This window comes from Microplitis mediator, chromosome 10 (assembly GCF_029852145.1).
Source record: "Microplitis mediator isolate UGA2020A chromosome 10, iyMicMedi2.1, whole genome shotgun sequence".
NCBI lineage: Eukaryota > Metazoa > Arthropoda > Insecta > Hymenoptera > Braconidae > Microplitis > Microplitis mediator.
In genome coordinates this window covers 3,138,919-3,164,865 of record NC_079978.1, presented here as the reverse complement: position 1 = coordinate 3,164,865, position 25,947 = coordinate 3,138,919, and the positions used below count along the sequence as shown (strand labels likewise).

Sequence of the window (25,947 nt, the reverse complement as noted above, 5' to 3'; positions counted from 1 at the left end):
ACTTGAGATTAACCTTGTAGTCCGTTGAAATTTATAATTTAGTTTACTTGAAACTTGAATAAACTCTGATATCATTATTATTTTACACAATAAATATACATTGGTAGACATAAGAGATGAATAACCTTTGAGTTTTACGAGCATAAAATTGTTAGCAACTTTACTGTTGATTCAAAATATTCAAGTAGTAATACAATGCTTCTTAACTCACACTAACAGCTATACTACTTAGTTAAACTTAACTGTAAGCTCGTTCAATCGAAACTTGTGCTATACTCAAATATTTCCCGGGGTCAGATCTTTTACTGAGATATACGATAACAACCCTCGCTATGCACGCATTAAACTTCACTCACTGAATATCTCATGAAAATTTTATAGGAATATATTTATATATATAGGTAGCAACTATATCTATATCTATGCACATGCATTATGTAGTTATATACTCATGTATGTCGTATGCATGTATATATATGCATGCAAATAAACGTACGCTGAGCACATGCATGTTAACTGTTCACTTCTTTGTCTTCCGGCTCATTTACAACGATCGATTGTTGTCACGTGCAAGCAAATTATAATGGTCGACACGCATAATACAATGCTGCAATTACGATATTTATTTACTTTTTTTTCATTATTAAATGACGTTTTTTTTTCTTGTACGTCAAATCTGTTGTAAATATTTTTTTTAATGATAGTAATTTTATCGATAATTATCATTATTTATTTTTCTTTTGTGTGCTTACGGTACATTAGAAAATTTTATTATTATTATACTTTATAATGATAAAATAGAAAAGTTGGTTTTTATTTTATCTTTATTTCTATTGGTGACAATATATCTTATCATATAGGGAGGGTTAAATGAGGACAGAGAGAAAATGTATAATTTTTTATCTCGAGTATTGTTACACATTTATAGAAATGAAAGAAAATTCTGGAGTGCTGTTGAAAAATTATTTTTTAACAAATAGGGTGATTATTTTGTAAGAAATATGATTTGCGATGTTATTTTGAAAACGAAAGTAGTTAATAATAGAGTTTTGGAAAATAAATTTGGAGAAATAGTTCACGGGCGCGTCGATTCGCTTGGAAATAGTTGTGACAGTAATAAATGATAATTTTAAACATAACAAAATTTTGAGCAACGAATTTTGCCCCGCTTTTCTCTATAACGTTTTATAAAATTTTTAACGAATGGAAAAATTTCAAAAAACTACACTCAGAAAATTAAGTAATTGTGTTTATTATCCTAAAATTTTATGTACCTGAAGATCGAAACGTTTCTCGAACAACGAAAATGAAAAAAATTGATGAAATTTGACTGCTTAGGACGTAATTTCGGAGGTAAGGGTTGGTTTAAGATTTTCGGCTGACATATTAGCATCTACGTGCGAAACATTTTAAAAATCTAGTCATCTAGTAAATTTTTTACTTTCCAAATTTTTTTTTCGTAGGGCAAAAAACGTTACGATCTTCAGGTACATAATTTTTTAATTCCAATCATCTAGAATGATTCGAAAGTTTTTAAATGCAAAGATAGTCAGTGTTATAATTTTTTTTAATAGAGATAATAATATCAGGATGGTAACGGTTATTATCAGGATGGTAAAAATTACCATCAGGATGATAACAGTAACTATCAGGGATTGTAATTAATGTTATTACGATGTAGATGATTTATACAATCATCTAGATAATATTCACTACTATCGGATTGATAGTAAAAATTTTATCATCACTAGATGATAGTTCCTATTATTTAATTTTCTGAGTGTATAAATTTTCCTAGACAACTCGAAAAAAATTTTTAATCGTCTGGAAAATCCCGAAAAATCGTCAATTTTATTTTTTTTTAAAATTTTTCTCGATTATTCCGAAAAACTCTAAAACATTTCGAAAATATACAAAAATATTTTAAAAATTCCAGAAAATTGACAATTCCTCTAGAAGATTTCAGAAAATCTTAAAATTGTGTGTAATATTTCGGAAAACTCTGAAATTTTCCGAAGCATGAAAAATCAATTGAAAAAAAAAAAATATTACCATATACTGTCACGAAAATTCAAATATTACAAATCATTAATGATAATTAAAATATATCAGTTTACATACAAAGTAAAACAATATGTTTGTAATTTATTAAACATTTCTATTTTTACTTTCCGGATTTAATTTAAACAAAAAAAAAAGTTTATGTTTGACTTTTAAAAAGTACTTTATTATTTTAAATTGAAATGAAACTTGAAAAAGTACTTTATTGTTTTAAATTGAAATAAAATTTTTATGATGCAAACAATGGAAATAAATAACGTAAAACAATAAGAAGCATATATATTTGCAAGATATATAAATCGATTAAATAATGCCAATCCATTGGTATTAATTACTTTACCATTGGGTGCAATTAAAAAAGATTTACTGAGAACGATTTACAACCGTCCATCGTTTCTCAAGCATTTACAACTTTTTTTAGTTTCTTTACTTTTATCCACATCCCTAACAATCCATTAGACATCAAGTGCTTTTGTAAGCCGTTGAAAAAAAATGATTTCTTGGTACAAGTGACCCCAATACCGCAAAACTATTTATTTATCGTACGTCCATTATTAATTGTTAAAGATTATAAGACTAAATAAATAATCCTCTCTATTTTTATGACCCGATAAATTTTTAAGGCATTTTTCGAATAAATCGATACGATCCTGGTTGTTGTTGAGCTGTGGGGTATCATGTAGTGCAATACTTGAGCGAATATTACAAACCACATGAGCTGGTGAACTAACTAGTATGCAGGATAGCTCACAATTAAACTCCTCACCGGTTATATTACCCAAAACCTTGTTATTATTATATCTAAACGTCACGGTAATCTGAGACCACAAAATTTTCCGATATGTAAATATAAAAATAGGATGACCTAGAATATCTCAAGCCAATCCCATAATTTTTTTCGTCTTATATATTATTTATTCTTCATAAATACACGAGACAAATTATTTATTAATGATTTATTTCGAAGCTTTATATATTTTTTTCTTTTTTTCGAGCGTAGAAATTATATTTTTACATCGAAATCAACTAATGGGTAGAAATTTTTTTTAAAAATACTAATTACATAAGCAAGTATTTCAAAATATTTATAGAAAAAAAAATGTCAAATTTTTGAATATTTATTCGTATGTTATGAGTATGAGTAACTACAATAGTTACTCATACTAATTTTTGATTTGGAAGTTTCATGCATGTTTTTATTTTTAAAAAATTTATTTATGCTAAAAATTTAAATAATATTTTTGTTTAATGACCTCATTTTCAATAACAGAAAATTTGAGGTTACCCAGTAAAATAAGCATTGACAATTAAATACATTTACTGTGAAAATCTTTAAAGTTTGAACACAGCAATCATTTACTACTTCAAGTATTATGATATCGAAATTTGTTCATATTTATATACATTAAACAAAAATAATTATCAACGGCGTGATTTATGTTTTGATGTTCAAATTGTGAACTTACAATTCAAAACTTACTACAACTAACCGAGAAAAACAAGAAAATACGCTGTAATCAAGGCGCCACCTGGCGTCAAAATTTTTACTTCACCCAAGTAAATCTGTTACTTGATTTGAGAGTTAGATTTATTGTGTGAAAAAAAATGTACTTTTGAATCAAGCATATACAAATTTTGATTTAAGAATCTTGAAACTCCTTGTGCCAAGAAATAAATTCTTGAAGCAAAAAAAATTGAATTTTTCAAACTAGTATTCTTGGTTCAAGAATGTTTCACTTGAATCAAGTCAACCTTTTTTTCTGTCCATTATTATTAATAGTACTCATTTTTTTTTTTACTTTTTAACAAAAGTATCCTACTCAAAAATGACAGTTTGAATTTATTTTTCATTTTTCAACCCACCGAATTTATTAAAAGATTGAAACAAAAAAATTACAAACTAAAATTGATGGATCTCTGCTCCATATTAAAAAAACTTTATTTATAAACGCCTAAAAAAACCGATATTTATCTTTACTTCAAGCTCATTTTCATTACCCAAGAACTTTAAATTAAATTAAAATAATTATTCCTTGAAAAACTAAAAGTTACAAATGCCAGATCTAAATCTTCTACATTTTCATTTTGTTCAAAAGTTAATCGAGCTAAGTAAACTTTAAACTTAAGTATTCATCAATGTTTTAAATTCATGCATTTTTAAAAACTGACCCCATTGTTATTTCCATATAAATTGAAACACCTCATGGAAATTGAACCCCGATCCTTTGCAAATATTCCTTGACAAAGAAAACCTTGAACAAATGGCTAAAATTCTACTTAAATAATATAATTAAAGGCAAATAAATATAGAGTACGTACTCAGGGTAATTAACATAATACATTATGCAAGTGTCTTCGCATGTACCGGTTTGTACTCGTCTGTTAACTTGACCCATCTAACCGCACCTGAGCTACACCACCAGCAGCCAAGTACAACCAGTATATATATATATATATATATATATATATATATACATATATATACAGTATCTTTACACTAAGCTTTTACTGGGTACTACCTCGCTACTAAGCACCCGATAGTAAGTTGCCTTACACCAGCTTTTCCAAGATACTAAACTTGAAATCTCTTTTGAAATCTCAATGGATCGTAGTGCTTTTGAACTTACTCACCAGAACAAGATTTACGTATAATACTAACCATAATCCATACAATTATTTAAACTATAATATATATATATATAGATATTTCCCATTATACTTATATTTAAATGACGTTCAAGTAAAGTTACTTGGAATAGTTGTAGTTTCGTGACACTTTATTCATCCAGTTGTTCTTATTCTCATCGAGTTAATGCATATGTCTCATTAATATTACCGCAAGCATCTACCAGCAGTTGCACCATCAGTAGCACTTTCAGTAACACTAACAGTACTGGAGGTAGAAGTAGAAGTAGTAACAAAGCGCAAAGTAATATCAAATAGATTAATCATAATGTCGCGCGAAAGCTACCACTCGTACAACTGTCTAGAAGATATTCATTGCCACTGTTGGATAAGACATTATATTATGAGCTGAATATTAATAATCTGCTGGACAAGCTCATATTACGACTATCATACTGTCGCTAGTGCTATTGCTATATACATGTACATCGCGTTACTAATTTCAAAGAGGCTTATAGATTTTTGTTCATTACCAGTTGAAAATTTAAAAATAAATTTGAAACCCAAATTACGCGCCCTTTTGGCTTTCAAAATTTTTAGCTTTAAAATAAGTCTGCAGATTAGCCATGAGAAAAAATATACGACGTTTGGCTTTAGAGAGCTTCTTAAACCCAAAAGGGCATAAAAAATTATAAGTCCTTTTGGAATTAATAATGCGAAATATATTTATTTATTTATCACAAAGAAAGTAACTTTTAACATTAATGACAAATGACCTGCTCTTGATAAATTTATATCTCGAAGTACTTTCCCGTTGTATGTATATAAATATGTTGTACATAAACATATAATAGGAAAAGTAAACTGTCAAAAGTTGAATGAATATGACCGGTTAGTTGCTGCAACTCGTGTTACAAATTCAAAAACTGGGTATTGTCTAGTCGGAGCTTCGGTTCACAAGATAAATTAAATGTATATCAAAATATGATGATAACAAGTTTTTAATGCCTGTTGTTTCGATATAATAATTGGCTAAAAATAAAATTGGGTTGATGTTGAAACACATGGACGTCGGTATATTTATTTATTAACAATGAGAAGCGATAAAGTTGACATTTATGATTGTATAATAATTCTATTATGATAAATAATAAATTTCATGAGTATTTATTCGAATTTTATTAATGAACGTAATACACGTAAAGCCGGTGGTCCGATGAGTAGGAGGAGATATTGATGATTTGCTACATGCCAGTACAGACGCAAACAAATCAGCACTCAGTATGCTATCGGAGTGACATTGGCTGACCACAACACGCTCAGATGATGACTGCATACACCGCGAATGTCGGTTGCCAGGTGAGAGAGTACACTCTCATTTCGCTCTGCATTATGTACATGTATTTACAAGGATAAATAGATACATGTATACATATTTATGCACACGTGTGCATGTGTGTTGTGTGCATCTGGAAGGCTCACGTCCTACTACATTTGCCATTCTGTGATCGCTCAAATTGAAATTACTAGCGAGGAGATAGATATAATGAAAGCGGTTTACAATCGATCCGCCTGCTCTGCATGTCATGGTAACTCTGATAAAGCGTTATTATTCAATTCACCACGTACTTCCTTGATTTATAAAGATCACTTTATTTATTAATTCAACTAAAATAATTAACTTATATTATTTATATGTATTTTTTATTGTTTTTTAAAACTTCCCGCCATAAAAATTGAAAATTTAAAAACACAGGGAAGTTATTGGTTTCGGTAAACTGAAAGAAAAAAATACTGTTTTCAATTATCTGCGTGTTTGAGTCCTCCCGAGTAAATATTTGTCTAATCATAGTAAAAATATACTCCAACCAAGTAATATTTTCTTGATTTAAGAATTTTTATACTTATTTTAAGAAAATATTCTTGGTTGGAGTACATTATTACTAAGATTAAACAAATAATTTTCTCGGGAGGATTCGAACACGCAAATACTTCGAAACAATATTTTTTTTTTTCAGTGTACGGTTTTCGAAAATCGAGTTTTCATCAGATCTCAATGTTTTGAGGTCCTAGGAAGTTATTCCGACTATTTACAGATCGACGTCCGACCGTATGTGTGTGTGTGTGTGTGTGTGTGTGTGTGTGTGTGTGTGTGTGTGTGTGTGTGTGTGTGTGTGTGTGTGTGTGTGTGTGTGTGTGTGTGTGTGTGTGTGTGTGTGTGTGTGTGTTATAAACTTTTTTTGTCCGACGATATCTTCGGAACGAAACAATCGATTTGAGCGTTTTTGGCGGCAATTGAAAAAAGTGATTAGATTTTAAAGTCGGATAGGTCAATTAGTTTACGAGTTATAAAAAAATAAAAATTAAAAAAAATGTTTTTTTAGCTTTTTTGCGTATAACTTATTAACCACTCGATCCGCCTCAAAATTAAATCAGTTCAAAGTCTTGGTAAGCTCTTTTGATTGCTATGATACTGAAGTTAGCAGACGTCTAATAATTTTTGGATTTTTTTTTAGACGATAAACCATAAAAAAAATAATATTTGAAAAAATTGCACCTGTAGTTTTTAAAATTTTCTACATGTGCATATTTTTATTTTATTTTTGTGCAATTAATTTGTTGAGAAACAAAAATTCAGAAATTTTTAAATGTCTGCTAACTTCAGGATCATTTGATTGCTACCAAGAATTAGTGTTCGGTTGATTCGTTCTAAAGATATCGTCGGAAACAATTATTATTTTTCAGTGAAATGTATGTTCCGTCGTGTCTAACAGTTTTTTTAGCTCCAAAAGAAGAAATTTTTTTTCATTCGCTTCAATGTGCTAGTGTTTTTCCAGAAAACTTGTCTGAAACCCTCGATGCCAAGCATCCATCGGACGCCTTAATTTTGATCAGATAATCTAGACTTTCTGCGTTCGAAAACAGCGGGAAGTTTTCGGGTTTTACCGCAGGGTTAACCGTTTTTCAAATTTTTCTTTTACAATTATTGCATATGAAAATAAAAAAATAAAAATAAGATCAATTTTATATTGAATTACATTCAGATTTATTCGATTATCAAAATCATCATTTAACAAATTTTCTAACTTTTACACTAAAAATACATTAAATTGAAAAAGTTCAATAACGTAATTTTTTGTAGGAAAAAAATCCGTTATTTCTAAAGATTATTTTTTCTTTCAGCATGAAAATAAAAATCTCATTTAATTTTAATTTATTATATTATATTTACAGAGATAATAAAATTTAACTAGCTCATGTTATTTTTTTTTTTTTTTATCGTGTCATAGATCACAATTGACATTATTATTTACTCAGATAATCTATATATATATTTGCACCTTATGAAATTATTAAACTATTTTGTTTTATTGCTTTCATTATCCTAACGATACTTAAATAAAATTTATTATATTTATTTTTAGTATACTCTAATAATATTTGAGATGTAGTAAATCATTATTTCCCGCCGATCTAATTTATTTATTAAATACATTATTATTATCATAAATTTATTAAAATATTATTTACAAAAACCCAAATAGTGAAAAAAAAAATTTGATAAATTGTAAGTAACAAAAGGAGAATACCCGAACAAGGCAAATGATGTATTGGATGATTTATTTAAAGAGAAACAATACACAGATTGATGGTTGTTGTACGATCATCAGTGCTTTATTTTTTTTTTTCTTTTTTCGTTAGTTTATTTTTCCTTTTTTATATTCCATCATCCCTTACATCTCAGAGAATCTATTTTCCAAGGGCTGCGAGGGAAAAAAAAAAGAAACGTTTTCTTTGAGGCTACACTACGATAATGCTTATAACATTACTTTTAACTTAAAAACTTTTTCTGTATATACATGGGGTTTTCAAAGAGTCATACGGTTCAACGGTAAATTGAAAACAAACTAAAAAAAATTCTGAATGGAAAAGGTTGCCAGTTTATTTTTCAGACTTACTGATGAATAAAAAAAAATATTTTTACTTTACAAAATATAAATTTATATTTTATGATACTTAAGTTATCCAAGTTTAATAATTTTTGGATTTTTTTAGAAACGATAAATTATAAAAAAAAAATATTTCAAAAAATTGCACCTACAGCTGTTACAATTTTCTACTTGTGCATTTTTTTAGTTTTTCTTTTTTTGTAGTCAATTAGTTAAAAAAAAAATCCAAAAACATAATTGTCTACCAACTTCAGGATCATCTGAAATTAACGGGTAATTTTCGGATTTTTTTTTTCAACAAATTAATGACAAAAAAAAAAAAACTAAAAATATGCACATGTAGAAAATTTAAAAAACTATAGGGAAGGGTGGGGCAGAGCCCCCTAAGCCAATTATTACTTTTTGTGTCTTTCAGCCATCAGACCACTTTACTTTTGTCCTATTTCGAACAAATTCAAAAAAAATTTTTTTAGGTGTAATAAAAAGTTCACCCTCGATTAGCTTAATTACTAATTGTTATTTAATAAAAAAAAAACAATTCTACATTTCTTATTTGTCATTACTTTGAACCCAAAAAACGTGTTTTTAAATTTTTTAGATTATAAATAATTTTACTTTATTTCAAAAATTTATCGACTAGAAAAAAATTTTTATTTTTGAATATTTTTCGTGACCAAATTTGCCTCAGACATCGAGAAACGGTCGAAAAATATGAAAAAATAATTCTTTCAGAAGTTTTGGCTGGTCCATTTCACCCCAGGTGTTATGTGTAGGGCTAGAAATGTGGAAATATCATAATTTTTTTTTAATTTGACTATAAATATATGAAAAAATCACTTTTTCAAAATTTTCGGCTTGTCCATTTTGCCCCAGATGTCATGCGCAAACATATCGGATTTATAGTTATTAGTCGAAAAAAAAAAAAATTTTTTTTTTGATCAAAATTTCATGGGGGCCGCTCTGTCCCAGGGGGCCACTCTGTCCCACCCTCTCCTACGTGCAATTTTTTCAAATATTTTTTTTTTTTATAATTCGTCGGCTAACTTGAGTTTCATTATATTTTTATTTACTAAAATTTCTCATTTTTTTTGTATTTAAAATTGCAGTATGCGGTGACATCCATGGACAATTCTACGACCTTATGAAATTATTTGAAGTTGGAGGTCCACCTTCGACAACAAAATACCTCTTTCTGGGTGACTACGTGGATAGGGGTTACTTCAGTATCGAGGTACGTTTATAAATATACAATAATTAGTACCAATAAGACTAATAATTACTGATGACGATGCTGATAAATATAAAAATACATTCGACTAAAATAACTCGTGTGTTATATACTTTATATTTATTTCCAACTCTTGGTCTATTTTTTATCTGGTGATTTTTTCACATGACTGGCAACAAACAAGACCTGTTTAAATAAATCAGTTTATCAATAAAATAATTTATCTGCAATCCAGCGATTTTATTTACTCACTTTTATTTGGTGTTTTTATTTTATTTATTTTCGCTCGGGACTCGGGATAAATTGTCATCTAAAAAGTTTTTTTTATGTCAGGAGTGTGAAGAAAAAAAATATAAAAATGTAAAAGAGTTTGGAAGTAGATCAAGGAACTTGAGAAGTTTACAATAACATCAGAGAGGAGGTCGATCCGTGTGATACAATAAATGTAACTCATGATGATGCCAAGTCACACATTTTACGCGTCTCACCTGTTACGATGTTGGCAATAGACGTGATGTGTGATGTTGTCATGACAAAACTATTTTATTTAAAATTTTTAACAAGTTTTACATATCTTAGATTTTTTATTCTCATTCCGTTTTTTTTTTATTTATTTTAGTGATGAAAATTTTATCAAAAAAATTAGAGATCGATGGCAAAATTGCCCCTTAAATTTTTTCTCGATATTAATACGACCCAGTCATTAATTTTAAAAATTTTGTGGGGTAAAATGGGCGCGTAAAAAATTTTTTTAAATCGATAGACTTGATAATTTTTTCTAGACAATTTTCAGTGGACTAAATTACCCCATTACATTCGGGTTACGCATAAAAAATTTTTTTTCAAGTTCTGTGTATCCGTTTTAACCCTCACCTTAATTTACAACTCCAATAATGAAAAAAAAAAATAGATGTCAATTTATAAGAATGAAAATTAAAAAATAGTAAAAGATTAAAAAAAGTTTATTAAAAATCTTAATATCTGAGTATGGAAAAAAGTGATTGAAGATGTCAGTGGGATTTCACACGAGAGCTTAACTTATGATCTTTTAAGCACGTATTTCTCAGTGATCCGTATTTCGTGCTTTCTCCTGTACATTGTGACGGTGAACAGTAAAACCCGACGGCTGTTACGGATAAAGCTTTTTAATGCTCGTAGTTGAAGGCTCGGCACATATTCACATCCGTCTATCCCTACATTCATACATACATACATACATTTTATACTCACATACTTGTCTCTGATTTTCTTTATTTTTCCTTTTCACCGTTTTATACGTACCCATTCTTTTATGCCTTTGTGAAAAATTTTTCTACCATAATGTGGAAATACTATAAAAATTATACGACCAAATACTTCGAGTGCTATTGAAAATAAAAATTATTTTTCAATATCAAAGGTGAATTTTATCGTCGAAAAAAAAAAAAAAGTTTAAGAAAATTTTTTACTAATTTACCGCTGAGGTTTTTCTGTTAAAATACTCTCGAGTCGTCAATAAAAAATAAGCCCCAGCAATAAATAATTAATTTAAAAGTCACGTCGACATCAAGTGAATCTTTAAAGAGTATTCGTTGCCAAATAGTTTAAGTTAAGCATAATAATATTTCAGTAAAGTAGCAGTAGCAGTAGCAGTAGTAGTAGAAGTGGGAGTGGGAGTGGGAGCTTCAGTAGCTACAGGAATAGTTAGTTAAGTGAAATTACCGCGTCTGCCACGACGTCCACTTGACTACTTTCCGTAAGACTGCTATCGTCAGACGGTAGTCCAAGCAACCGACGCTTCTGACTCACCGTCAAACTTGAGACAAACTTTGAAACACTATCAACAAAATACCACCAGACCATTCACTGGCACCCTCAATAAAATTCCTTGCGTCTACAAGCAAACCGACATTTTAATTTCCCACCATCTATTATTTATAAACAAAAATATGCTCGTCTGCACCGACTATATGTACATACATATATATACATATATAAACAAATTACAACAATCAGTATTTATTATTAATTCAACGGCGTTTTTAGTAACGAACTGCTGAGCGGTTTGTCAATTGTCACTAAAACTTATGACCGCTGTCTAATTGGCTTGTCTTATTATTTTATTTCAGTGCGTATTGTACCTGTGGGCATTGAAATTGTGCCATCCAACCACTCTCTTCCTACTCAGAGGCAACCATGAGTGCCGGCATCTCACGGAATACTTCACATTTAAACAAGAATGTAAGTATTCATACATATACATATACATATTTGTAACGGAGAGAATGGTTTACATATTCAAGCTTTTCCATTATACCATCTCCCATTCAAATTCCCAGTACAGGTTTATCTTATTCATGCCAAGGATTTCATATAAATATATATATATATATATACTTAAACAAAAGTAACTGTACTCATAAATCTCATTCCGATTCGCTGTATAACTTTTTTGTTCCTGGCAAAAAGGTTCGATTTTTTTTTTTTCTGACAACTTTTATTTTTCCCGCAAAAAAATTTATCTATTTATTTTATTTAATAAATTTACACTAAAAAATTTGCGGATTTAATCCACATTCACTCCGATTCGTATGACTGTTTATTTACTTGATCCTCTCGGAGTGAAATTCAAGGGGAGTTTACTTTAATATCAAAACTCAAAATCAGAGTGAATGCGGATTCAAATAAAATTCAGGCCACTCCAAAATCACTCCACTGAAAAGAAAAACTCCCTCCGTGATCAAACAACTGAATTCGAGCGAATTAAAAATTTCAATTCTGTTATATTCTGTTAAATCCGGAGTCAGAATCAAAAATTTGCGAATTATTTTCGAATTAAACCGAATAGAATTATTTAAATTCGTTGAAAATTTGGATACATTCTGGTTTTCCTGCAGAATTAGATAGAATTCTTTTTTAAGTTAGGTCCCGAATTAACAGAATTTATCTGAATTATATGGAATTAAAAATTCAATTCTGTTTAATTCGATCGAATTCAGTTGTTTGATCAGGGCTATTTACTCCTTATGCGAAGTGATTTTTTTAAAAACACCGGAAATTAAATCTGTACTCACTCCGAATCGGATGACTGTTTATTTACTTGATCCCCTCGGAGTGAAATTTACTCCGAAGGGGAGTTTACTTTAATATCAAAACTCAAAATCAGAGTGAATGCGGGTTCAAATAAAATTCAGGCCACTCCGAAATCACTCCACTGAAAAGACAATCTCCCTCCGTGATTAAACAACAGAATAAAACCGATTTAAAAATTTTTATTCAGTTTAATTCGGAGTCAGAACCAAAAATTTTAGAATTATTTTTTAATCAAACCGAATAGAATTATTTAAATTCGTTTCAATTTGGATACATTCTGGGTTTCCTGCCGAATTAGACAGAATTCTTTTTTAAGTTAGGTCCCGAATTAACAGAATTTATCTGAATTATATGGAATTAAAAATTCAATTCTGTTTAATTCGATCGAATTCAGTTGTTTGATCAGGGCTATTTACCCCTTATGCGAAGTGATTTTTTTAAAAACTCCGGAAATGAAATCTGTAGTCACTCCGAATTGGATAACTGTTTATTTACTTGATCCCTTCGGAGTGAAATTTACTCCGAAGGGGAGTTTACTTTAATATCAAAACTCAAAATCAGAGTGAATGTGGGTTCAAATAAAATTCAGACTATTCCGAAATCACTCCACTGAAAAGACCAACTCCATATTTACTTCTTATGCGAAGTGATTTTTTTAAAAACTCCAGAAATGAAATCCGTAATTACTCTGAATTGACTCCCGATTTTTTACAGGGTCAATAATGTAAAAAATAGTTTGATTTAGAATAATTAATAATATTTTTTCGAGTGATAATAAGAAATTGGCATATGAATATATTAGTTTAGGAATATATAGAGATATATGAAGTATGAAATAAAAATTAAACAGTTAAACACAAAACAGAAATACTGGATTAATGCCAGACATGTGCTGTGAGTGGTTTAACAATTTTCGTCTCCGAGAGCCAAATCCTATTGTCTACAGTTGACAATGTGGATGAGTAATAAAATGAAAATAAAAATAAAAATGATGGAATAGTTGGTAAGATTTTAATTTATCGCGGCAATAAAACAAAAACCCGTAGATTTATTGATACAAGAGACAGTAATCACCATTGGCAATCAATTTTACCGGTTCTCGTATCTCTCGTCTAATCCTGTTCGCCCGTCAATCGGTACCGGCCTCCTTGGTGTCCGTTTTATTGACGACAAATCCCTCTCAAATGTCACTAGGACTCGGAAATTTCCGACGACCAATCGCCTTTACATCTTTTCTGGCCTTTTTTTATTTTTTGTTTCAACACTTTATTGTCACGTCAACACACCAATAAAGTATACGGACAAGCCACAAAAAATATAAATATATGAAGTAAAACAAAGTGAATGAATGGCGAATTTTTTATCCAAGTAGTCTTTTACTTGCACTGAAAGAAATTTATTTTTGGAAAAACAATATTTTCTTAAGTAGAAAACCGGAATTTATTTACAATACTCCAAAAAAAAAAATGATACTGAAGTTAGCCGACGTCTAATAATTTTTTGATTTTCTTTTATACGGTAAATTATTAAAAAAAAAAATTTTGAAAAAATTGCACCTGTAGTTTTTTAAAATTTCTACATGTGCATATTTTTATTTTTTATTTTTTTGTAATTTACTTGTTGAAAAAAAAGATCCGAAAATTTTTAATTGTCTGCTAACTTCCGGATCATAAAAAAAACATCAGCATGTCGCGATCTGAGCTCGAATCTCTTCGATTAGAAAATTATTTTCAATGAAATCTTCAAATTTTTGTATTAAAAAACTTGAAACACTAAAAAATTTGGGGAGTGAACGCGAATTAAATCCGGAGTTAATGCGGAGCAAATGACTGCTTATTCACTTAATCCCCATGATACTGAAGTTAGCCGACATCTAATAATTTTTGAATTTTTTTTAAAAATGATGAATTATAAAGAAAAAAATGTTTGAAAAATTGCACCTCTAAATTTTTTATTTTTTCTACATGGGCATATTTTTATTTATTTTTTTTTTTTTTTTTTGCAACTGAAAAAAAAATCAAAAAATTATTAATTGTCTGCTAACTTCAGGATCATTTAATCCCCTCATAGTGAAATTCAATTCAAGGGGAGTTTATTTTAATATTAAAACTCCGAATCGGAGTGAATGCGGACTTTTTGTAGAAACTCCGAAACTCCGAGCAATAGAGTACGATTCGGCTTGAAATAAAATCCGAATTCACTCCCGATTTCTTATAGTGTATTAGACTGAAATTTTTCAATAGCATAATTTCTCGTAAGAAGAATATACAATATTTCCAAAAGTTATTTTTTTTCTCAGTGCGACGTACGTGTAAATAAAAAAACTAAAGTAACTTCTTAAAACTTGATCATTGATGTGAAAATTTAACATTTTCACTTTAAAGAAACTTCTTAGTATCAACTGACTGGTTTCTTCACTTGAGTTTCGCCGTTAATTTCTTTTGCTCTTCAACTACACAGGTCTTACTCGTTCTCTTAACTTCTCTCTAGCTCCGCAGCTCAGTTGCTTCAGTAATGTTACTTTGTAATTTAAAATAAAAACCGAAGGTAGCAAAAAAAAATAAATAAACAAAGAAAATTAACTTGAGACCATGAATTGAAATGAATGCTCATAATTAATGAGTTTCCTGGCTCCATTCAAAATGAAAAATAAATCTAGTACGATTGGTGAATATTTAAAAGCAGTAATGACTTCATCAAAATTAAGGTGAATTATATTTTAATGAAATTGTTCAAATGAAGACTAAATATTTTGCGGCAGTCAAAGCGTGGAATAAAAATCTTAAATGAACTTAATTTTCTATGGTTAATGTTTGTTATTATGCAGTTAAATTATTACTTATCACGACTCACGCTCATTAAAATTTTAAATTTATTCAAATTCTTACGGTTTATCTACAACTTAATCCAAAATACTTGTTCCCGTTTTAAAAACCTGCATTCCCTGTCTAACTCTTGCGTAATTACTATTTTAAATGCTAAATCCCTCATTAAGGTTAAATATGAGCTTACTCAAGACAATGCAATCCCACGATCTAAAATCCCACATCTCAATCAAAATAAACAACTTTATTAATCTGAAATTTAATTATCAAAAAAGTTTCTTCGTTTCGAAGAATTATTTTTCAAATTTAAATAATTTTTTGTATTTTTTTAAATTTACATTTCACTGTAACAAATTTCCGGAGTGAATGCAGAGCAGGAGAAGGGGAGTCTATTTTAATATTAAAATTCCAAACCAGAGTGAATGCGGATTTAAATAAAATTCGTGATCACTCCGAATTCACTCCCAATATTTTAAGTGTAGGACCATAATTTATTTAAAAATTGTAAACATTAGTAACAAAATCTAAAACAAATATGAGAAAGCAGAATTATAATTAGGGGAAAGGGGGGCAAAGTGGGCCCCTTAAGAAAAATAATTATAATATCATTAATTTTTTTTACGCGTTTGCTTCTTTTTAGACCCTTGATACTTATTTCCACGACATTATGATGCGTCCATTAAAATTTAAAAATCAAAAATTAGGGGCAAAGTGGGCCTTCCAACAAATTTCGGATTTTTTATTCTTTACACGTGTGATATTTGCAAATAACTATAAAACAATTGTATTTTAATAATATAAAAGTCATTTTAATAGTCTGCTGTGATATAACTTTAAAACGTAATTTCGTTATCTTTAACTTTCTTAATACATTATATTTAATGATCAGTTTTGGTGGTCTATTTTACCCCTCATTATATAAGAAATTTCGATAAGCTTATTTTGAAAACTTCAAGGGGTCTATTTTACCCCCAGGGGCCCACTTTGCCCCCAAATTCTTTGAAGTTTTGAAATTTTTAAGGGGCTTACTTTGCCCCCTCCTCCCCTAAATAATATTTTTATATTAATTATTAATGAGTGTGAATGTAGCAGACATCAGAAAAATTTAAAATTATTAATAAATAGACTAAATAATTAATTAAATAAAATTTTTAAAAAATGCGCATTTAAAAAATTTTGAAATTAACAAGTGCATTTTTTATAAATATTATTTTTTTAACTCTTTCCTCTATTTATTTATAATTTTAAATTTGTCTGATGTCTGCTACATTCACACACATCAATTATTAATATATTATTTTATAATTATTAAAAATGCTAAACAAAATTTAATTTTTTTAGGCAAAATAAAATACTCGGAGAAAGTATACGATGCGTGTATGGACGCCTTTGACTGTTTACCACTAGCTGCCCTGATGAACCAGCAATTTTTGTGCGTTCACGGTGGCCTATCACCCGAAATCCATCACTTAGAAGACATCCGGAAGGTAAGAAAAAAAAGTATATTTATAAAATATCAGTAGACTTAATCAATTTGTCTTATCTACAACCGTCGTCCCACCAAAAAATCCCACCAACTTGCGCTACAATGTAAATAAATTATTTAAAAAACTATCCGGCGATAGCATCTGGCCTTTATAGCTCATGCTAATTGTATAAATGACATTAAACATATTCTTAGCCTTAGTCTAAATAAAATGATTGACGAGGAATCGGTTGATCCATTAAAATGCCATGCAAACCCAAGGCACACAAGCGGAAGTGAACTAGGAAACTAACCCAATGTGCTGCCACCTGCTCTATCGATCGCCCACCCACGCTTATACCTTTCATACTCCAGACTCACACACCCACACTCACACTCTCGCACATGCTTAAACTTTATACTCATTTTTATTCAACATAAAAAAATATATAAGTATAAATATAAACATATATCAGGATTTTTCCAACTGAATTAACCGACTCCGTATCATCCTACGTCGCAAATCCAACGATCCCCTTTAAATTGCTACAGTTTTTTATCGCTGGATTTTAAAATGTTAAATTATTTTTTTTTATTTTCAAATTTAAATATATCATCCATTGAACTAAATTATTTACCGCCAAAGTTTAAGCAGCGATTCCATAAAAAAGAGTTAAAAATTTTTGGAAAAAGCGCTGGTGAAAAAAAATAGTTGATAGTTGAACATAAAAATGAATTTCTAAAAGTGTATCGCATTTATATTTTCCATCCCCCTTCCACAGTTCGTTTCTATGCAATCCAGCGAAAGGGGATTTTAAATTGTATATAAAAATTCAGCACTTAAAGCCAGCCATAAAATAGTTAAAAGTCCTCACGAACCAGCAATCATCAGTTTAATGCTCATTGTCATCGCAGTCCCAGGCACTTTCTTGCTCACCCATTTTACTTTCATTTTAACGTCTTGGTAATAAATATTCCCCTGATGCGCTGCATTCCCATCCACCAATGGATTCTTATAATGCACTAGAATATATAAGGACGTTCTGTTAAATCCATCGGCCTCTTTCCGTTCTGTTTCCATCGCATATCGGAAAATATCTGCAACATATGCTAATGTTCTTATATCTTGATCTCTCTGGAGTATATCTACCACATACCTTTTTACATTTTTACATATCTTTACTACAATCCCGCACATCCTTTTCAGATTTTTCATGACGCATTCGATCGACGATAAAATAAACCCAGAATATTTTTATTTTCTTACTTCGTAAATAAATAAATCAATAGATATATTATATATTTTTATAGGAACCCGGGGCAAATGAGACCCTATTTAAAAAATAAAAAAAGTTGCACTTAGTACGATTACTTACTCATAATTTAGTATCAAGTTCACAAAGATTGTAAAATAATTCCAGAAAAATTTTTTTTTAATAGTTTTCCATTCGATCTCGGAGTCAGCCGTTTCCGGTTTGCAATGAAATGATTCAGATAACAAACACTGGAAAAAAAAAAAGTTGTATCGAATTTCAAAGCTATCGCATTCCTCGGGCTGTCCAATCTACCCTTCATTTTTACAAACCGTAACTGAGTGTAAAAAATAACTTTTTTAAAAAAAAAGTTTCTCATTTCACCCCAGGTTTTCCTAAATATAAATTTTCTTATTTAATTCAATTGATCCTGAAGTTAGCAGACGTCTAATAATTTTTTGATTTTTTTTTTTTAGACGATAAATCATAAAAAAAAAATATTTTAAAAAATTGCACCTGTAGTTTTTTAAATTTTCTACATGTGCATATTTGTATTTTATTTTTTTGCAATTGATTTGTTGAAAAACAAAAATTCAAAAATTGTTAAATGTCTGCTAACTTCAGGATCCTGAAGTTAGCCGACGTCTAATAATTTTTGGACTTTTTTTTAAATAATAAATTGTAAAAAAAAAATATTTGAAATAATTGCACTTGTAGTTTTTTAAATTTTCTACATCTGCATATTTTTAGTTTTCGTTTTTTTGTAATTGATTTTTTTTCCACCAAATCAATTACAAAAAAACAAAAACTAAAAATATGCACATGTAGAAAATTAAAAAAACTACAGGTGCAATTTTTTAAAATATTTTTTTTTTAATAATTTACTGTTTAAAAAAAATCAAAAATTATTAGACGTCTGCTAACTTCAGTACCATTTAATTCAAATGATAATTCAGTCCAAATATTAAAATTACCATAATGTCATTTATCTAAATGCTATCATTTAATCCGAGTGACAAATTTATTTTAAGTTTATTCAAAGGGAAATGCTGATCGATTTAACCCTAGAGACAGTGTAAAGAAATATATACATATATAATCTATATTATAAAAAAGAAATAAAGATAACCGATGAATGTCAAAAGATATAAATATATAAATATATATAGTAGTATATAACATAAGAGGGAACTTGTTCTGGCAATGTTACATTGTGATACATTATTCCTCAGGTTTATGTGTGTCTGAGTAGTCAGTTGCCGGTTTTGCGGGCCGCTGAGCTCGGATGAATACAAAATTTATGTGTAAAACCAGCGAACACGATGGACCAGCAACAGAGATCCTCACAGCTCATGCTTCAAATTTTACTCAATGACACACTGTACCTCCATCACACCCTACATCATCATTCATAACTAATTTATAGTATAATATACTGTAATATTTAATTTTCCAATTACATATAGTGCTTTTCTCCATAAAACAATTTGTTTCAACACCGATCACACAGTCTATTATTATATTTTCTTCCTCGTCCGATCTCTATTTTAAAATCATCCCCTCCAGTTATTTATTATTAAACACAAATGATTTTAAGTTTAAACAGCGTTTCGTAATAAAGTAATTTGACAAATGAAATAAAATAAAATGGAAACAAACTGAGCGCGGATGTTTACCACGACAGATGAAACATTTAATTAGCGAAATAAAGTGGATGATTTATATATATATATACATATATAAATGTTGAATAACATTCGGCGCAATGAGAAAATTCAGTTTCCTGCCTCACTTACATCACTTGCTCTGTAAATTCTCATTAAACACAAGGATAACTCTGCACCGAGACTTTGCTTTATGTTTAATCATCCCCACGCCTGAGAACATTTAAACTAATATTGAATCCGTAAAGTTATATTTAAATATCATGTTTACTCTGCAATATCAATCAGCCTCATATGTTCCCAATGCCATTTATTATGCTAAAATAATTATATTATTTTATTAACGATATATATTAATTAATTTTTACAGTTGGATAGGTTCAAAGAGCCCCCAGCTTATGGACCCATGTGTGATTTACTATGGTCGGATCCACTCGAAGACTTTGGTAACGAAAAAAATGCCGAACACTTTTCTCACAATAGCGTTCGGGGTTGTTCGTATTTCTACAGGTAAAATTTTTTTGTACAATAAATTAAACTCTACAGTAATCACTGACCAGACGTGTCTCTGTCTATAATTCTAAGATTCTTACTAAAGACTTGATTATTATTATTTTTATTTAACTGTTAGAGACGAATGGGAGCAAAACGCATTCCCGGGTCGAAAAAAAATCTTAATTATGACTTAAAATTTAAGTCAAAATCCTTCAAATTTAACTAAGTTAATTTTTTTAGTCAGTGTAAAATTTCCATAACATTTGACTTAGATTTGACTTTTTGTGGCTAAGTTAGAATCGATTTAAGACAAAATAAGTCACGTTTAGGTCAAAACTGGTTCAGTTTGGCTCTATTTCCTTCAGAGGTACCGTTTTTGGCCACTAAAACTGGATTGAAATATTCTACATAAAGAGAGGATATTTTGAGAATTTTTTCAGAATTTTTGGTTGGGTATGGCGGACTGTTGAAATATACTTTTTGGGGGTGAGGTATTTGAGGGTAGATTCAGATAGTGGTTTTGGTTAATTGACTATTTGACCCGTTAAGATTTGACTCTGTACCAATTTTAATCTAGTTAGAGTGTTCCTGGCCTTAGATTATTTTCTTAAATTATCTAGATAATTTCGTTCAATGAACGTTCGGAACTTCAGTTATATACTTTAGGACCAGTTTTGGACACTTGAAAAATAAAATAAAACAATTTGTAAAATACGCAATGGACATAATTAATTTTGAAAATGTGTTCAAAAATACTTTTGTCTCACTATTAAAATGGAAATTTTAATTTATACTTTTTCATTAATTAAAATAAAATATTAGATGTCCAAAAATGGCGCAGTGGCCACAAATGGTACTTCTACCGTATATTGACATACATTAAATTCATATGAGAGCTTAAATCTATCAGCTATTGAGTTCTTGTCTGTTTATTTGTAGGAGAGACTGAGACATGACGGCCCGCCTAAGCCGCTAATTATTTTTTCTGCCTTTTGAGCATCGGGTACAAGTTTTTGTTATCTATTGCGAAGAGTCATCTTAATTTTGCCGCATTATCGATTATAAAGTAATTTTTTTTTGTTTTTCAAAATTGGGGGGAGGGGAGTTCGTTTTGCCCCGGATATCTCGTATCGTCATGGCTTGATCTCCCTGATATATTTGTATGTTGATCTATATATATGTGAGTTGGTAAATGTATGTTCGGTATGTACAAGTTGGACTTGCGCAGAACATAGATCACACGCGAGGTCATCCGTCGGAAAAGTTGCTAACACGATAGCTCAAGTGGGATAATTTTACCCCGAGGCGATAAGGGAGCTCAAATTGTTGAAGCGTTTGTAAATTATAACACACTATCACCAATTATTATCACCACTTACTTGTTTTTATTATTTATCCCTGTCCATTAGTCAACCTTCAATCTCGGTTAGAACTTTACTTGCTTGCTTACTTTGTCAACATTAAATAATTCAAATTCTGTGTATATATAGAAGAAGGGACAGAAGGTAAAACGGGTCTCCTACAATTTTTTGTAAATTAAAATTCATTAGAGGAAAAAATAGGCTCTGGGAATTATTTGTTTTTTTTTCAAAATTGTACAGAAGATTTTGATTAACAATCAAAATTAAATTCTCAAATAATACACAGTAAAAAATATTGTGTTAAAATTAACACTGTCTGTATGTTAGAAACGGTCCACATAATATTTGTGTTATTTTTCAACACAATTCGAGTAATATGAGAAGTAACTTCAACACTTTTTAAATGTTAATGGCGACACAAAAAAAATGTTAATTTTTACACTTTATTTTTGTACCATGAATTATTTTTAAGTTATCAAAAGTGTCAACAATTATTATTTAATGTTGAACAATTTTGTGATAGTAAACATGATCCTAAAGTTAGCAGACAGTTAACAATTTTTGAATTTTTTTATCAACAAATCAATTACGAAAAAAAAAAAAAAATGTCCGCACGTAGAAAAGTAAAAAAGCCACAGATGCAATTTTTTTTTTTTTTTTTATCTACGAATCATGAACTTTGTCAACTTTATTTTTTTATGTCTAATTGAAAATAAATAAAATCAATGTCACAAAAATAATAACTAACCAAGCAAAACTGATGCTTAATGGCGCTTCCCGCGTGAATAGAAGAAAGTCATTTTTTTATGTACCTGAAGATCGGAACGTTTTTCGCGCAACGAAAATGAAAAATTTTTATAATTTGGCTACTTAAGGGGTAGTTGCGGGTGGCCTGCAATTTTCGGCTGACATACTAGCGCATGTACGAATCATTTCAAAACTCTAGATCCAGTAGATTTCTTACTTTTCATTTTGTTTTTTGATTTTCGTTTCACGAAAAACGTTTCGAACTCAGGTACACATTTTTTTAACACAATTTAACTGTCGCTTCAACACATTTTTGTGTTGATTTTAAAGTAACACTTAACAAATGTTGATAATATTGATTTTTGTTCTAGATAACACTTTTAAAGTGTTGAATAGTAGATCGATTAAAAATTTTTAAGTAACACAGAAAATTGTGTTGATTTGACACAAAATAATCAACACAAAAAATTTAACACGGACCGTTTTTAACACACACTGTAAAAAGAGCGGTGTTAAAAATGGACTCATTTTAACTCCGCCCGGTGTTAAAATAAAATTACACCGGTGTTAAAAATACCGGTGTAAAAGCGGAGTAAAATCGGTGTAAAGGCGGGGTAACCGGTGTAAAAACGGAGTAAAATCGGTGTAAAGGCGGGGTAACCGGTGTAAAAACGGAGTAAAATCGGTGTAAAGGCGGGGTAACAGGTGTAAAAACGGAGTAACATCGGTGTAAAAGCGGAATAACCGGTGTGAAAGCAGGGTAAACTGCGTCCGCTTGGATTATTAACTTTAAAGATTATAAAACACAAAAAATGTCAGTTCTTTATGAAAATTAATAAAAAATATCATTTATTAACAAGTATAGTGGTCGAGTAAGTAAAAATATTCACAAAGTAAAATATTTCAACACTGGTAAAGAATATCTACACCGGCGGCGGCGTTATTTTAACACCGGTCTAGAATATTTACACCGGTGGCGGCGTTATTTTAACACCGGTCTAGAATATTTACACCGGTGGCGGCGTTATTTTCACACTGCTTTCGGGGGTAAATTTAACACCGATAATTTTAACACCTACACCGTTTGGACTTACCCCGGTGATTTTTTACAGTGCATACACAATATTTTTTACTTTGAAGATTTGAGTGGCTCATTTTACCTCACATAAAATTTTATTTTTTTATGACCAGGTCATATTGATCCCGATTACTTATTTGATGGGTCTTTTTTTAAGTGGGTCCGTTTTGCCTCTTTTTCTCTATAATAAAGAATTTGATATTTAACCAAAAATAGTTTTATCAATTGATTTTAATGAGATAGTAAAAAAAAGCGTGAGATTTATGAAAGAATCAGTGACGCGGGAGTGAAGAGCTGAGGGAACACGATTTAGTGTACAGTAAAACTGTCTCTCATGGGAAATTAAAAATAAAAAATGTATACTCGAGGGTGTTTTTGCACATGTTATAGCTCGGCGATGGCTAAATTAACAACGTACGTTTTTGTGTATGTGCTATTTAGCTAGTGAATTTTTAATTGAAATGAAATAACCATTCGCTGGAAATATACAAATTATTTGCATTATTTATAAATGCCTAATTAAATTATATTTAAATAAATATTCATCGCTTTTTACGGCACTATAATTTATAATTGCGCTTAATTAATTTACAATTTGTTTTAATTATTTATTCGGTTAAAAAAATTTCCTATATATTTATATATAAAGAAAGTATTAAATCGAACGTCAACTTTCAAATTCCCAACTGCTGGCAAAATTAATGGCTCTACGGTGATACTTTTTCGCGTAATTGGCAGTACAAAAAAAAAAACGTTGAATAAAATAGCAGCAGATACGAGAGTGAGTTACGGGCGGACTAAATGTGGATCTACGCTACTGACAGTATAACTATCTTAAATCCCCTTTGAATTGATAAAATTTCCGAGCCGAGCTTGCAATATTTTTACGTCAAAGTCTCTGAGAATAATTCATTATCATTTTTTAAAACTATACCGCGAAAATACAAACTTTGTATCGCGTGAGCACAAAATTATTTATATTTTTTTTCCCAATAAAAATAAACAATTCAATTAACGTCAGAAAGAATTTACCCATAGCACAGAGTAATCTCTCAATTATTAAATTAACAAACGTTCAACTCAAGTTAACATTTCATTTTAAATAAATTTACTCGACTAAAAAAATTAAGTTTCCTAACGAGTTTTTTTGATTAATTTAATTATCGAAAATCGATGACGTAATTTGAGACATTCTACCAAAGAAATTTATTACTAAATCGCTTTAAAAATCGTCAGATCTAGTAATGATTTAAAAAAAAAAAAAAAAAGTTTTACTTCAATCCGTTGAAGAGCAAAATTTAAATTTATAATTTTTTCATGACCCCAAGGATCTAGAGATCCGAGGGAGATTTATGTATATAAAAATAACAAGAGAATGTTATTATAAATATATATGTATCTATATATATATATATAGTTATATTTTTAACAGTTTCCATCATTATAACAACTCTAGTGTAGTGTAGAAGCATAGAAGGTTGAAGCGCAAGTTGATGTAATGAAACTAATGTAACTTTTGTTAACAGCTATGCAGCGTGTTGCGACTTTCTGCAAAACAACAGTCTCTTGAGTATCATAAGGGCGCATGAAGCACAGGACGCTGGCTATCGTATGTACCGTAAATCCCAGACGACGGGCTTCCCATCGCTCATAACAATATTCAGTGCGCCGAACTACCTCGATGTTTACAACAATAAGGTCAGTTTTATTTCACTCCTCATTTACCTTTTTTCTTTGCAATTTGTTATTTGTTACTCAACTCGTTAACAACTTCCGTCATTTACATATTTACATTCAAAATAAACTAAATTCAAATTACATTGATATTTATTTATTCGTTTTAATAAAAATACAATTCCGCAGTCTGTAATTTTTCTCAATCAAAAAAAAAAAAACATTTTTTAAGATTTTTTTTTATTTGCACTGTAATTAATAAAAAAAAATTATTAGATTTTTTTTAATGAAATTTTTTCCATCAGCAAAAAATAAGTTTTTAAACTGGATTACGTATATTTTTTTTTAGTAATTAATTGAAGAAAAAAAATTAGGATTGAATTAGGAGACTTTAATTAGAGAAAAAAAAAAATAATAATAATAATAATAATGGAAAGTTTAATATTGAA

The 25,947-nt window shown here is 29.6% G+C and overlaps 1 protein-coding gene across 6 annotated transcripts in view; it reads left to right on the top strand.

Annotated features, from left to right (window-relative positions):
• Positions 1-25,947, top strand: part of LOC130676578 (uncharacterized) — a 58,747-nt gene that overhangs the window by 12,591 nt on the left and 20,209 nt on the right. For all 6 annotated transcript variants that reach the window (XM_057482906.1, XM_057482905.1, XM_057482904.1 and 3 more), the window contains exons 3-7: positions 9,743-9,867; positions 11,973-12,084; positions 17,103-17,248; positions 20,514-20,653; positions 25,351-25,522. In XM_057482906.1, coding sequence (XP_057338889.1) covers positions 9,743-9,867; positions 11,973-12,084; positions 17,103-17,248; positions 20,514-20,653; positions 25,351-25,522 — 695 coding nt within the window. The remainder of the gene's footprint in view (positions 1-9,742; positions 9,868-11,972; positions 12,085-17,102; positions 17,249-20,513; positions 20,654-25,350; positions 25,523-25,947) is intronic.